Below are 16,036 nucleotides of genomic sequence, written 5' to 3'. Positions count from 1 at the left end.
GGAGACTTTACCGGGGGGAGAAGAGATAAATGTGAATTAATAAGCAGTCAGATTAATAGATTGACATATATATAGATATATATAGGTTAACAAACAGAACATAGAGAAAATAATTAATTATAAGGACTAAATATAAGGAGCGATTAACTAACAATATTTTCTTTTTTTCTGATAAGTTTTGTACCAAACTGAATGTCTGAAGATATAGATGGGTCAAATTGATTGACTACGTGAGGAGAGATATATAGAACTATTATAAAAAGATAGAATGAGTAATATATATAGAGAATAAGTCAAATTGTTTGATATAAACGAATGTATGATCTATATGGTTTATGATATATAGAAATATCTGAAATTGAAAAATTGGGATAAATTGTTTATCTAAGATGGAAACAAAGACTTACAGTTTGGGCATATAATGTTAAAAATAGTTAAGGATGTACTGCTTAGAATAATGGAGAATATATATTTGTTTTAGATAGAGGAAGCTAATAAAAGTAAGGGAAAGGGGACAAAGGGTTGGAAAGCTGTTGGAAGTCAACAAAAAGGGGGGGGAAAGGGAGGGGGTTAGAGATGAAAAAATTGGGGAAAATTGAATGTAAATGTGGAAATAATGGATTCTAACCCAATAAAAATTTTTCACAAAAAAAAAAACAAAGTATTGTGCAACATGGCATGGAGGGGATACTGCCAGGAGAGAGAATGGGCAGCACATGTGTACACAGTGCATGCAGGAAACATTCTCAGCTCACACGTGGTAGTCTTTGGATCCCAGTCTTAGACTGGTGACCAGTACAGTTGTGGTAGTGACTCCTGTTCTTCCATTTGGGAATTACCACATTAATATAAATGTAAGATATCCCTGCTTCAGAATCATGCATGAAGGGGCTGTGCTGGCAGTTCTCTCAGATACTCCTTTATGATTCTGCCTCATACTCAGCTATTTAAAACTGCAGTGCATTGTGATAATGATGAAAGGGACATTGGTGACTGGTCAGAAGTTATGCAAGAGGTCTCAGCCAGGTGAGGTCTACCAGAGATTTTACAATTACTTTGTGAGAATGTATAATGTAATAACCACAGCAGAATTTATTGATTCTTTCTCCTTCCCCACACCATCCCTGTCCCCAAACTTCAGATTCAAGAGAATTATGTAAGATTCTCCAAGCCTTTACATATTTGGAATTTGATTAACCAGGATTTCTACTCCTGTGAAGATTTTTCCAAAACAAACCTTCCATATAAAAGTGACTGCTTTTTTACATTTAAATATCTGTTCTGTAATGTTTTGAGTAGCGGTGTGCACCTGAAAAATATTCGGGTTTCCCACTTCGGGTTTACCTGAAGCGGGAAAAGGTTTTGGAAAAAGCCCCGAAATCCAAAGCAGCATGCTGCTTCAGATTCGGGTTTCTAAGTCCCTTCGGTATGCTCCGTAAAGATTCGAAGCATACTGAAGTGATGGGGAGGGGGAGGCCCACCCCCACCCTTAAATTCCCATCCCACCCTTTAACCCCACCCCTCTTACCTGGTCAGGCTTCAGCCACAAACGCTGCGCTGGCTAGCTGGCCAGTGGAGAAGGCCTCCCCTGCCACCGCAGCGCAGCCATGGCCGGCGTGGCGGGCCGGCAGAGAAGGCCTCCCCTGCCGCTGCTGCACAGTCACAGCCGGCACAGCTGGCCGGTGGAGAAGGCCTCCCCTGCCGCCGCTGTGCAGCCGCAGCGGGCATGGCCAGCTAGCAGAGAGGGCCTTCCCTGTTACTGTGCAGTATTGCAGAGACCAACAGTATTGGTCTCCTTTCACAAAAGTAGAGGCTTCTCACTGCCAAGAAATTAAAATATGCAATGTAGGCTACTGCTTACCGAGCCTGTGGCGCGGAGTGGTAAGCGGCAGTACTGCAGCCCAATCTCTGCTCACAACCTGAGTTCGATCCTGGCGGAAGCCAGGTTCATGTAGCCAGTTCAAGGTTGACTCAGCCTTCCATCCTTCCGAGGTCAGTAAAATGAGTACCCAGTTTCCTGTGGGTAAAGTGTAGATGACTGGGGAAGGCAATGGCAAACCACCCCATAAAAAGTCTGCAAAGAAAACGTCATGATGCGATGTCCCCCCATGGGTCAGAAATGACTCGGTGCTTGCACAGGGGACTACCTTTACCTTTTACCTTGGCTACTGCTTATGTTGTCATGGCTGTTGCCTGGGATTGTAAATTGCAGTTTTGAAGATAAAATAAGATCTATGCAAATACAAAGGCCCAAAGTGTAAAAGTCCTACAATTTCTTTGCAGTTGCATGCAAAAAGGGTTAATGCATGCTATCAGTCAGTTTTTTGCTCCACCCAAATCCTATTTGTACAAATCCTATTTGTACATCCTAAAGAAAGAACTATGTGAACTGTAAGGGCACAGATATATTTTGCAGCAATTTCTGCCATCAGTGTGGTGCCAGAAAGCAGGCAGCAGTTCAGAAATAACTGCAATAAATGTACTAGTGGATTGCTGAGTCACACACCATATTTTCACCACACCGAGACATTTCAAGAGGAAAAACACTGTGAACTTCATCATTCGTTTTAGTAACTGCTTTTTAATTTTGTTTTAGATTTTGTGGTGGGCTTTCCCTGTTGCTTTCTTCCCATTTAAATTGGCTGTTTAGGGTTTTTTCCCATCCTGTCTTTATATTCTTACATACCAGTGAATTATCTGTCTGGATCAAATTTTTGTCCCACCCTTCCTCCAAGGAACTCAGGAGAGAGTATATAATTTTTCCTCCCTCCATGTTATCCTTGCAATCATGATGTGAGGTAGATTCAGCTAAGAGATAGTGAGAGGCCCATGGTCACCTTATAGTAGAGTTGGGGGATCTGAACCCAAGTACTATACCACACTGGCTCTCAAGCTTATTTTTTCCTGTGTTTCCACCTTGCTGCACAATGCAGCTCTGACGTGGCTGCAAAGAATGGAGGAAGAAGGAGGCAGAGTTGGGAGGATGCAGTCTCCAGCAGAAGCCCCTTTAAAGGGAAAGTTGAAACAAATCTTTAGAAAGTTTAAAAGCAGAAATCTCTCCATTCTTGCATACTTGGAACTGACATGCAGTTTTCTATGCACTGTCCTATGAAATATAATCTACCTGGGCTTCTTAAGACCAACAAGGGGAAATTATATTCTTAAACATACTATCTAAGCCTCAAGAGCTATTGTATACCACATAAGCAAACCCTTTAAGCAGGAATCTTTTGCAAGAAAAAAAAATATATTGCCTATTCTAGCTGCGAGGAATGAAAATCATGAATGTAATCGATAATGTCAGCAGCAATGTTTTCTTAATGTTTATTACAATCTCCCTCAAAGATCAGCAGTTCATCTTGTCAGGTGTTGTATAAATTGTGTTGATTCATGGTACAATGACTGGGGCAGGTTGGAAGGGTGGGGTCAGTTAGAAATCAATGCAATATGCAAGCAGGCTAAACAAGAATTCTGAACTTATTCCTTAAGATGTGCTTCCAGGAAGAAAAATAAATCTAACAGCTGTGCTAGCAATGTTTTTCTTGCACATTCATTGAATTCTTCAATAAAGTATTTGGTAGAATGCTTTCTTCTTTGTAGCATTCTCACATACACACCGCTCTAAAACCTTTATATATATTTGTTTATTAAATAATCACCATTGTGTGGCATTTTTTTTGAAAAATCACTACTGAATCATTAAAACATGAATTGTTAAGAATTGTTCAGAACTATGTAAAACCAACTTAAATTAGTACTTTGGTGTAAAAAGGTTGCCTGATGTGAAACTTGTCCTGATTTATAATATGTAATGTTTGTGTAGAGTGCTTCAATACAGTTTAAACAGAAGAGTTCTTTTTCTTTTGTGTCTTTATAGGAATGATATCTTTGTTTTCTTGTTAAGCACAAGAGCTGGCGGCTTAGGTATTAACCTTACAGCTGCTGATACAGTAAGTAAACAGCTTGCTTTAAATATGTTGTCTTACCACCAAAGGCTATAGTTTGCATGTCATAGATTTGAACAAGCACTCAATAAAATGTATGTTTTATGAATAAAAGCCATCATTATCTATTTCATTTAGAGCTCGCCTTTCTTCCTGACACTCAAGGATATAAAACTGTTCAATTAGACAGCATAAGACAACCAGTGAACAGTGTAATAGGACTAGGAGTACAGAATTAGAGAACAGTGCAAACAACTATCTAAGGCAAAGTATACTATAAACACATGAAGCTGCCTCATACTGAATAGGACCATTGGTCCATCAAAGTCCATATTGTCTACTCAGACTGGTAACGGCTCTTCTGGGCCGAGGTTTTTCCTGTCACCTGATCTTTTTAATTAGAGATGCCAGAAATTGAACCTGGAACCTTCTACATGCCAAGCAGATGCTCTACCACTGAGCCATGCTCTCCCTAACGATGCAGAATACAATACAAAAAGTGGATTACAAGGTATAAGACAATGGAGTAAAAGCAGGTACTACCTGCAGTAATCATTGCAGTGGCCTGTAATCCTATTCCATTATAGAGGTGCTCTCCTGGAATGTTCCATTATACTACCGTTCTAATAACTGATCATTACGGTTTTGAACATTTTATGGAATGACAGAGTTGGGAGAGCCTTCCTCAGGCAGACCATTCCACAAAGAGGGAGCTACAACAAAGAATACACATGGATGAGCAGCTGCCAACGTTACCCATTTGCAGGATGGCACCTTTAAAAGACTTCTCTCAGATGAGCAAAGCTGTTGCATCAGAGTAAATACAGATATTCTTTAGAAGTAACAGCTGGGATTTAGTTTTTCTATTTGTAACTTTTTTTTAAAAATGCCCTGACAGGTAATTTTCTACGATAGTGACTGGAATCCAACAGTGGATCAGCAGGCCATGGATCGAGCTCACAGGTTGGGTCAGACAAAACAGGTCACTGTGTATCGATTGATTTGTAAAGGCACCATTGAGGAGCGCATCTTGCAGAGGGCCAAGGAGAAAAGTGAGGTAAGTGAGGCAGGACACATGGATCAATGAAAGGTAGAAGGAACGGCAGGGAATTTGGACAGTGACTAACCAGATATAATCCTGAGAGATGGGAACAACTCAAATTGAGAGTGGCAATGCAACCTTTCAGTTGCCTTATGAATTTATAGTAAATGCCATTTACAAAGCGTGGCAGTCACAAAGCCATTATTCCTTTTCTCAATCTCTTTTTTGTTTTTATTTGAAGCTGTAATTTGAGTTCATGAGTACATGTTTATATGAACGTATTTTAGGACGTTAACTGTGTTTATGGCCTATGTAGGCCAAGCTGCAGTGCGTTATTACTTAAGCATGCCTAGCAAGATATAAACTTCTGTTTTGTTTTTAAAAGCTTTCATTTTATATGACTATTTTTAAGCTTTAAATATCCTTCACTTTTACTATTAACAATTTATTAAGCGGATGAATGTTCTGTACTCAGTATTATGTCTGGCTTCATGTTCATAATCATCCATCCAATCTATAGTCTAGAAAAAAGTTCCTCATTCTGTTCCTTATCACCATAATAATATAGAGGTTGGTTTTGGTGAGGGAGGGGGTCCTCTGGCATTAAATAGTCCAAGAAGAAAGGCTAATGGCTTTGTTCTCTCCTGTAGATTCAAAGAATGGTGATTTCAGGCGGCAATTTCAAACCAGACACCTTAAAACCCAAAGAGGTGGTTAGTCTGCTGCTTGATGATGAAGAGCTTGAGAAAAAATGTACGTCTGAGGCCACGTTCCCAAGTCTGATCTGTACTTCCCTAGTTCTAGAAATCTTTCCATTCAAATGCCATGAACGTGTTTCTGTTGCTTTCTTATTTTGTGTTGATAATTACCATGTGCAGTGGATGAAATAGTATAGTTATGTGCATGCATGCATTGTCATGGTTTTTAAAAGTAATTATACCGTCCATATTTGGACTCCATTTTCTCTGCTATTTACTGCATAGTGCAGCCTTACTTTGGATTAATGCCCCACGATAAAGTTCTGCCAGAGGAATTTTAAACTACTGCAGGAGATTCCAAATTTGAAGGATAGGGCCAATCTTCACCCCAACCCTACATTTTGTACATTTTGGAGTATGGAAGGATGGAATGACATTACTTGTTGTGTGAGTGTTATGCACACCAGAGACAAATAGTGTTATATGGCTGTACTTGTCCTCCTACAGCTAGGGCTGAGCCTCAGCAGGCAGCAGCAATAGCATGTAGAGAAAATCAAATCAAAACGGGAAGCCAACATTATTTCATATAAACAAACACAAGTTAGGAGTGTGGACATAATGCAGGAAAGTGAGATCTTTTGTTTCTTTTTTCATGCTTTGCCTTTTGGTGAATGTTAAACTTGTTGGGGAGAGGTGTGTTGCCAGTTCAAGTCTCAGTGTTATTTTTCCCTGTATAAAGTTGTGTATATTTTGCTGTAATTGTATCAGTTTCTTCAATTAAAAGCATGGCAGAAGGGAATTGGGATTAAAGGGGCAACCCAGACATGTAAGAGTCTTAGCATCCCTAGTAATACAAGTTTTCTGATGGTTACTTTTTAAATCAACAGTACGCCAGCGTCAGGAGGAGAAGCGGCAGCAAGAGGAGACAAATCGTGTGAAAGAGCGTAAACGAAAGAGGGAAAAATATGCTGAAAAGGTAACTTTTTGAATAAGTATAGGGTTCATTTGTCCCATACACCTATCAATCAAGGTTAGTAATGGCAGTGTGTTCCACTTGGTCTAATTTCAAGTCCTGATCTGGTCAGAGGTCAGTCTGGCTGGGCACTCAGTGAATTGATACAAGAACTCTAATAAATATGTGTCTGTTCTTTGCCTCCTGAATTGAGTTTTCGTGAAAAAAAATAATATTTAGAAACGTATCTGCCTTTTCAATAATATTTGTTAAGAAATTCAGTTTAAAATTTTGTGCTTTTCTAACTTGAAAAACAGCATTCTTTGGATCACTAATGGTTAAAGCAACTATTGTTATATAATTGGTGTACTATAATTAAATTAAGTTTTGTCATTCACTACCACAAAATGAGGTGAAGGCCACTGGCTCAGATATCTAACCATTATATCTAAATGGAGCTTTCATATTAATTCATACCCCTGAAGACCAGATGCTGAAGGCAAACAGTAGAGGAGGGCTGTTTCCTTGGAGCCCAGTTAATAAACTTTCTTTTTTTAAAAAAGAATTTTATTTAAAGAAAAGAAAGTAAGTGCATAGTATAAAAGTTATGCAGATTCTAAATTAGACATTAAATTAAAAAGTTATACAATCTTATACAACCAATTAGTATATAAACAGTACAGTTATAATAGTTTTGGGAGTAAAACAAGCAATACATTTAAGTTTCTTTGACCTAATAAACAAAACATTACATATTTGTTTTCCCTAAACCTAAATACATTTCTCCTTCTCTCTCCTTCCCTCCAAGCTTCTATGTCAATTAGTTTAGCCTAAGTAATCGAAGAAATCCTTCCATTTTTTCCCAAACTCAGTTATCGGTCTATTTTATAAGTAGGTAGTCAATTTGGCCATTGAAGAGAATTCGTGAATCTGATCTCTCCACTCTGGGAGACCATGACAAGCATAGTTTTTCCATTTTCCTGCGCATAGTACTCTCGCTGCCATCACCATATAACGGAAGAAGTCTCCTTGTTCTTTTCTCAGATTAGTTGGTAAAATATTTAAGAGCTTACTTTTCGGATTTAATTCAAATCTGAGTTTGATAAACTTTTGCATCTCTTCATGTATTATTATCCAGTATTTTCATGATTCCTTACAAGTCCACCACATATGGTAAAATGTTGCATCCATATTCTGACATTTCCTACAATGTCTACCGTAACCCTTACTAATCCTCACAATATCTTTGGGAGTAATGTACCATCTAAAGAACATTTTATACCAATTTCCTCTCAATAACTGGCAGCCTGTAAATTTTATGTCCTTAGTCCATAAATTTCCCTATAAGTCCATTGGAATAGTTTCCCCAAAATTTTGCGTCCATTTTATCATGCAGTTTTGACTTGCTCCATTTCTGTATGGTATTGCAATAGTATTTTATAAATTTATTTATTAGGCTTATAGTCGCTGTCCTCGCATTGCAGGCTCAGAGCGGATCACAACCTGATTAACACAATACAATATACAATAAATAACATATAGCTAAAAAGCAATTTAAAACTGGCAGCAAAATTTAAACAGACCGGATTTCACAGTAGATAGATCACTGGGTCTGTGGATGCTAATATACAACAATGAGCTAAAAACCAGGAAGGGGGGAATCCCCCCCCCCTTGGTAGGAGGCCAAGAGGAGGCCCGCCCGCCTCAACCACCAAAAGCCTGGTGGAACATCTCTGTCTTACAGGCCCGGCAGAATGCTAAAAGATCCCACTGGTTTGAGTTGTCTCAAACAGAGCATTCCACCAGGTTGGGGCCAGGACCAAGAAGGCACGGGACCTGATCGAGGCAAGATGGATCTCCTTGGGGCCAGGGATCTCCAGAAGATGTTTCCCTTCTGAGCAAAGTGCCCTCTGGGGTATATAGGGTGAGATACTGTCCCGAAGGTATGCTGGTCCCAGTCCGTTAAAAGCCTTAAAGGTCAAGACCAGCACCTTGAACCTGATCCAGAACTCCACTGGGAGCCAGTGCAGCTGACGCAAGATAGGTGTCATATGGGTCCTGATCAAGAGCCGCGCCACTGCATTCTGGACCAGCTGTAATCTCCAGAGCAGGCCCAAGGGCAGCCCAGCATAGAGCGAGTTACAGTAGTCCAGCCTGGAGGTGACCATTGCATGGATTACTGTTGCAAGGTCATGGAGTAAGAGGTAGGGGGCAAGCTGCCTGATTGGCAACTGCCATGATCTGGGCCTCCATAGACAAGGAAATATCCAAGACCACACCCAGGCTCCTCACCGTTGAAGTGGGCGTGAGCAGTGCCCCATCAAGAGTTGGGAGCCGGATCCCTGAACCCAATAGCCCATGGCCCAGGTACAGGACCCCCATCTTCATTGGATTCAACTTCAGTCTGCTCCCAAAAGCTCTTCCCCAAAAGTTGCAACAAGTCTGCAGATATTAATAGTTCATATTGTGTGTTTGCTCTCAGCCTGCTGCCTTCTTTGAGAGTTTGATCTTTCAGTCTTGATACTATTTGGTGATAAGTCAGCCAAGGAATATTTTTGCCTTGTGCCTGGATTTCTTGCCAGGTTTTTATGTTTGTCTATCATTGATCCATAGCTGGGTTGTCAATAAACTCTCTAGAAGCTTCTGACTGACTGTTGCTGGAAACAGAATGTTGCACTAGATAGAATTGTGTCTTGATTCCGCAGCGTTGCTTTTAAATTACATCATCCAACTATTTTATTAGAATAAGTGGAAGTCTTGGAGCAGCTGACTGTAATTTTCATATTGGCAGATGATCGCAGAATGAAATTTATTACATAGCATATTATGGTGGACACTTAAATAATCTGCCTGATTTTTAGCTTCCTAATTTCTGGATTTTTAGTTTCCAGACCTTATGATGCTTGTTTTTGTTTGGATTACAGAAGAAAAAAGAAGATGAGTTGGATGGGAAAAAAAGGAGAGAAGGCATGAATCTAGTGATCCCCTTTGTTCCATCTGCAGATAACTCCAACCTCTCAGCAGATGGAGATGAGTCATTTGTTAGCGTAGACTCTGCCATGCCTAGCCCTTTTAGTGAGGTAAGAGTTTCTTTACACCACTATGAAGCTAGTTCAAAACTCTTTTGGTTTTTCCAAATGATCTGAAGTCCTGAAATTTGCTGCACAAGAAATCCAGAAGACCTTTGTTGCCAGAAACACCTGAAGATGGAACACTTTTTCTTCCTGTTTGTCCATCATGTAGGGTATGAATAAATATTAGTTAGCATTTCAGCCCAGAACAAGCCAAGGCACATCTGGGATGGAACACTGGGATGTGAGAGTTCTGTTGCCCCTGCGGACAGATTTGGGAGAGGGGCATAATGTGTATATAATGTATATATAAGCTTTAAGCTCTCTGTGTTTATGTGGTCTAGATCTCCATCAGCAGTGAATTGCACATGGGCTCCATCCCTCCTGATGAGAGCAGCAGTGACATGCTGGTGATTGTAGATGATCCAGCATCTTCAGCACCTCAGTCAAGAGCTACCAATTCTCCTGCTTCCATCACTGGCTCCGTCTCTGACAACATGAATGGTTGGTATTTTTCTGTCATTGTAAGGCCCTGTCTTAAGAATATCAAAGTGTGGTTTCTGTTTTGTGTTGCTTATGAATGTGAAATTTGTCTAAGCACAGGCCAGAGATGTACTGTTTTTTTAATTGAAATCTGATGTATTGTCGAAGGCTTTCATGGCCGGAGAACGATGGCTGTTGTGGGTTTTCCGGGCTGTATTGCTGTGGTCTTGGCATTGTAGTTCCTGACGTTTCGCCAGCAGCTGTGGCTGGCATCTTCAGAGGTGTAGCACCAAAAGACAGTGTGCTACACCTCTGAAGATGCCAAAAAGACAGTGTGCTACACCTCTGAAGATGCCAGCCACAGCTGCTGGCGAAACATCAGGAACTACAATGCCAAGACCACGGCAATACAGCCCGGAAAACCCACAACAGCCATCGAAATCTGATGTGTTTCATCATTCACTATATAATGCTTTTTTAGTAAGATTTAGAGGTTAGTGTATCATCCTGGCTAAGCATGGTTTGGGAAGCCACTGGTGCCAATATAATTTTAGCCATGAACTTGTTGGGTGACTATAGGCAAGTTTCTTGCCTCTCCATCTCAGAATCTCACCCCTCAGGAGTCCAATGACACAGGAGTCCACAGATAACCCACAGGAGTCCCACAGGAGTCCCACAGGAGTCCAATGACACTTTAACAGAATTTATTCCATCGTAAGCTTTGTGAATCAGAGCTCACTCCATCAGATGTATGAAATGTATATACATAAGGGCAATGAATTTATATTAGATTCCATATAAATGTAATATAATTTGTATTATAGGGAGGGGTCTCAGTTGCTCCACTAATGAGTTAGGGACCATAGACTTCACCCTTAGATTTCAGCACTATATTGCCTCACATACCGCTATGTTGCGTTACGTACTATCTGTTGCTTTAAATATGTGCTCCTATGTCAGCCCTAGAATTGCTTATGTTCTGTTTCAGGATTTCTTCAACTCTGTATTGGATTCTTGCTAACGTTATGTCGTTGTAAACTTGTGTTTATTTACGCTATGACATTGTTTATAATACTGTCCTTGATACTAATCTCACACTATGTAATCTGCCTTGAGTCTCAATGAGAAAGGAGGACTATAAATGACATAAATAAAATAGAGTCCAGTAGCACCTTTAAGACTAACCAACTTTATTGTAGCATAAGCTTTTGAGAATCACAGTTCTCTTTGTCAGATGCATGGAGGGCAAGAAGAAACTGTTTGCATCTACTCCTCCCTCCCCTCTCCACCTATATATCTGACGAGTTTCTTCTTGCCCTCCATGCATCTGACGAAGAGAACTGTGATTTTCAAAAGCTTATGCTACAATAAAGTTGGTTAGTCTTAAGAGTGCTACTGGACTCTTTGATTTTGCTACTACAGACTAACACGGCTAACTCCTCTGCATAAATAAAATAAATAATTCATTTGGCCTTATGGATATACACTTCATGTATGTTGATGAAGTGAGCTCTAATTTATGGAAGTTTATGCTGGAACAAAGTCTCACGTGTCAGTGGATTCTTGTTGTATCTTGCAGCTGCAGATTAACACTGCTACATATAGGGAATACATGGACAATGAAATTTATAATACCTGCACTAAACATCTATGGAACTATAAAGACTAAATAAATTGTATTTTTTACTAAACTGTATAGCATCTCCATTTGTGATACACTCGTGAATGTGTTCATGTTGTCTTTGTTTCCTTAAGGAATTTCCATACAGGATATGCCAGTCACAGGGAGAGGTCATTCAAGTAGAAGCCGAGGTCGCCCCAAAGGTTCAAACAGTGGGTCAAAAAGCACAGGAAAAGGCCGGAGCCGAAAATCAACAGCAGGAAGTGCAGCTGCCATGGCAGGTGCTAAAGCAGGGGCAGCAGCTGCCTCTGCAGCAGCATATGCAGCGTATGGATACAATGTGTCTAAAGGTATGAGAAAATGAGTGCCGTAGAGTACTTTGCATGTTTTCATTTCAAGACCCCAGTTATCTGTAAGAAATCTTTTGTGTAGCTTGGCCTCTCCAAGTAAAATCTGGGCATGTTGAAATAACCAATGTGTAAAATGGTACAAAAGTTTACATGGTCCCAGAGAGAAAAGTAACCAATAGCCAAGTGTCCTTGATCTGTGGATACTTAAATCTAGAGATTGGAGCCATGGATGGAGAAGATAGATCTTTCTGCACACCCAAAACACTCCCCAGCTTTGAAGAAAAATCTATTATTTTTAAAAAAGAATACATTGGTGGGTTAAAAACGCCAAAGGAGTGCCTGTGTCCCCAAGTGGCTGTCGCTAGGCAACCATAACAGTTTAGCCAATATTCCAGGCTTGTTTTCTTTCAGTAAAAGGCAAGGGGAAGGACCTGGGCCCTTTCCAGAGCTGTTTTGGCCTTTGAAGGAGAACTCATTAGGGCCACACTCAGAAGCAACCGCTGAAAGACTTGATACCATTTGACTGTCATGAGTCACCCAGGTCTAACAGCTTGCTACTGTTCAACAGCAGCCCCCTTCCCCAAGCAATGTAGTGTAGTGGTTCAAGTTTTAGAGTAGAATATGAGAGACCCAAGTTCAAATTCCCACTCTGCTGTGGAAGCTCATTAGGTGACTTTGATCAAGTCACATACACTCAGCCTAACATATCTCTTAGAGTTATTGTGAGGATAATATGGAGGCAGGGGGAATGATGTAAGCTGTTTTGGTTCCACCTTGTGGAGAAAGGCAATATATAAATGAAGTAAATTAATAAATATAGATGAAGGGGGGGCAGATAAAAGGTAAGTTGTTTTGTGGGTTTGAAGGAGAGGAGGACGTAGGGAAAGGTGAGCATATGAAGGCTGCCAGGAGGAAGGGAAAGAGGAAATAGTGTGGAGAAGGAGATACAGAGAAAAGTGAACTACCCCCTCCTTGCAAGTCCTTACAGGATCCACACAGCACAGTTGGGCCCAGCCCATGAGCCATAGGGGAGAGGCTGTGGGAGACGTGGAAAGGGGCAGACAAAGGAGTGTGGGAAGGAGAGAAGGAAGTAGGAAAAGGGGGAGAGGCTATGGGGGGCAGGGAAAGGGAAGAGGACATGGTAAGGGAGGAGAAAATAAGATGCCCTCCACAAATGCTTGCTGGTCCCCCACTTGTCCACTCTAATTTTTTGTTGTCATTACTCTTGTAATTAAAAAGTTTCCCCACATTTTTGAACTAAAAAGCTTACTAACTCTCTCACACCAAAATTAGGTGGAGATCGGTCAAATTGACATTAAATACTCACATTGAGCTTTTGTCAAGGTTTTGCTTTAAAAACTTCCTTTCCATCATACTGAGTACCTTCAGTATCCTCAGGGTGAAAGGCAAGCTAGTCATATTTTTAAAAAGATACAACAGTCATAATTAGGACTGTGAAGTGCAAAGTTAGTTTTAATCCTGTAATTTTTATTTTCAATTAAAATCCATAATGTCTGAGTATGGCATGTTGAGGAAGGGTTTGCTTTTTATTGCTAGGTATGTCTTCAGGCAGCCCGCTGCAGATGCCACTTATCCGACCCTCTGGACTTGCAGACTTTGGACCATCAAGCGCCTCTTCTCCATTAAGCAAAGGAAACAGTGTTTGTGGAACCTCCAAAACTTTAAACCTGACAAGTTCCTTGGCATCGGAAACACCAGTCCGCAAACAATACAAAGGAGCCCACACCACAGGTGGGCGATAGTAATTTTGAATCCCTGGAACCTTACCTATATCCATATCGGCTTTCTAAGCAGTCCACTCCTACCAGCAAAAGGATATACAGATGATGCCTTGTTTCCATCCCATATGTGGGTATGAGATTACTGCACTATTGGGGCGAGAGGTGTTCTGTGTGCACTGTCATGTGTAGCCCAGTTTTTACTACCTTTGTGAATTTGTGAGGAGGAGGGACATAGACTTGGGGTACTTGTGCTTAATTGAAAAAGTTAATTTTTTCTAGCATCCTAGAAATCATGTGGGCAAAGGATCTGGCTTCCATGTGAGACTAGTTGCAAGTTTCTCCCCCTTTGTTAGTACTCACACCAGCATCTTCTCCCTTCGTCTTTCAGACTTCATGCAGAATTCAGCTCTATTCTTAAAATAAAGAGATAAGTATCTAAATTTTGGGGGTATCTCTGCAGATTCTGAAGAGGCTTCTGGTTAGTGCATATTTTGGGGAGAACTGTGGAGGAACAACTTGATGGTTCTCATGAGTGTGAATAAGTAGATGCCATGAAAAATGGTTTTGTGAGGAGAGAGGGGTATTGCACTGTGGCCTAAAAGTCAATATTCTGATCAACCAGAGTTCTGTTCATTTGGAAGAAATGACAGCAGATCCGATGAGATCTTTTGGAAATGTTGTTCCTCAGAGCAGAAGATGCTTTAAGTTGCTGCTTTACATCACAGTACCTAGATTCAGAAGCATTTACTTTCATAGCATCTGATTTTAAATACAGTTTCTTGCATTTGGCTTATGTGGAAATGTTAAAGGTTTTAGAAGGAAAAAAGTCAGCCATTTTGCGTGTAATTTTTAACAAGGAATTTGATTGAAGGAAAAGATCACTTCTGTTCTTCTCATTGTGCCATAGAAGAGTTTTTAAAATAACATTTTAAGTACCATCAGCTGCCATACCCCAATAAAAGAGCAAGGGCAATGCACCATTCTCTGTTTCCACACAGTCTTTAGCTAAAGTGATGGCTCATTCCAAGCCATCCACTCACTTGCTTTCCTGCTGTTTTTAAGCATATCTCATTGTTCAACCCTTAACCCCCCAAGAGGTTAGGATTTGCTCCATTGTGATGATCTATTCTATAGAAAAGCTCTGTGAAGCTAGCAAAAGTTGTCAGAGAGCAGCAACTGTGTTAGTACATCTCTCTTGTTTTGGTAGTCCATTTTGAATGCCCAAGATCCCTCTGTTTTGGCATAGTATATATGATGTCTGCCTTGCACTGAAATGAAGGAGAGAGGCAGTATTCCTGCCTTTGTGTTGATAATAAATGGCTGTTCTTTCTGGGCATTTTCATCCTTCAAGGATGAACCAGGTTATGAGGTGAAGATCTTAGCTAAGAAAGCAAAGGATTTTTCAATCTCATGCACCTTGCCTGGCATCCCACAGTGTAGAGCAAGTGCTTCCTGTTGACTTTGCCTCTAATTTGCACACCTGAAAATAGCAGAAATGAGTTTGCTTAGATACCTTTTTTAAAAGAAAAAGATTTGGAGGGGATTATTGGGTAGGGAGGGGATATTTAAGTTAAATCATGAAGATTTTACCCTTCTCCCCCCCCCCCCCGAGATTCACATGTATATACAGTGTTTAGAGGGAATCAGAAAAATGCCAAGCCTTTTTTTCCTCTTTGAATGTGCTGTCTATTTTTATAACTGAACTTGTATATATGTATAAAAAGAGACACATCTTTCTTTTACTAACTGGAGAAAAGAATCTTAAATAAAATGGAGTGAGATAATTTTATGTAAATTCAGCCTCTGTGGTTGTTTTTCCATGAGAGTGTGGTGAAATACATGTCGAAGCATTTCTTTCTGAAAGTGTGCCTAGGTAAGTATGTTTACTCTTTTGTTAAATTTTGATATCTTACAGAAATATAGAAAAAGGTAATGATTACTTGCTGTAAGATGTATGGACGTTTTGCAGGAGCTTGCAAGAGAAGATTCCTTCTCACTATAATCTCAGCCATTTGGCTGTTCAATTGAGATCTAAAATATAGGTGACTTCCATATCTTGCCTGTCCTTATGTGGGTGATCTGGTATGCAATTTCCCCATTCAAATATTACTTAAATGTGTATTGTGGGATGGA

At 40.3% G+C, this 16,036-nt stretch overlaps 1 protein-coding gene across 1 annotated transcript in view; it reads left to right on the top strand.

Moving 5' to 3' along the window:
- Positions 1-15,698, top strand: part of INO80 (INO80 complex ATPase subunit) — a 110,133-nt gene extending 94,435 nt beyond the window's left edge. Inside the window, exons 29-36 of the mRNA XM_054971763.1 lie at positions 3,878-3,950; positions 4,843-5,001; positions 5,637-5,739; positions 6,572-6,660; positions 9,561-9,716; positions 10,052-10,211; positions 11,946-12,161; positions 13,719-15,698. Coding sequence (XP_054827738.1) covers positions 3,878-3,950; positions 4,843-5,001; positions 5,637-5,739; positions 6,572-6,660; positions 9,561-9,716; positions 10,052-10,211; positions 11,946-12,161; positions 13,719-13,924 — 1,162 coding nt within the window. The 3' untranslated portion in view covers positions 13,925-15,698. The remainder of the gene's footprint in view (positions 1-3,877; positions 3,951-4,842; positions 5,002-5,636; positions 5,740-6,571; positions 6,661-9,560; positions 9,717-10,051; positions 10,212-11,945; positions 12,162-13,718) is intronic.
- The last annotated feature ends 338 nt before the right edge of the window (positions 15,699-16,036 follow it).

This window comes from Eublepharis macularius, chromosome 2 (assembly GCF_028583425.1).
Source record: "Eublepharis macularius isolate TG4126 chromosome 2, MPM_Emac_v1.0, whole genome shotgun sequence".
Classification (NCBI taxonomy): domain Eukaryota; kingdom Metazoa; phylum Chordata; class Lepidosauria; order Squamata; family Eublepharidae; genus Eublepharis; species Eublepharis macularius.
Note: the sequence above shows the minus strand (reverse complement) of the source record. Positions and strands in the feature narration are given on the sequence as shown.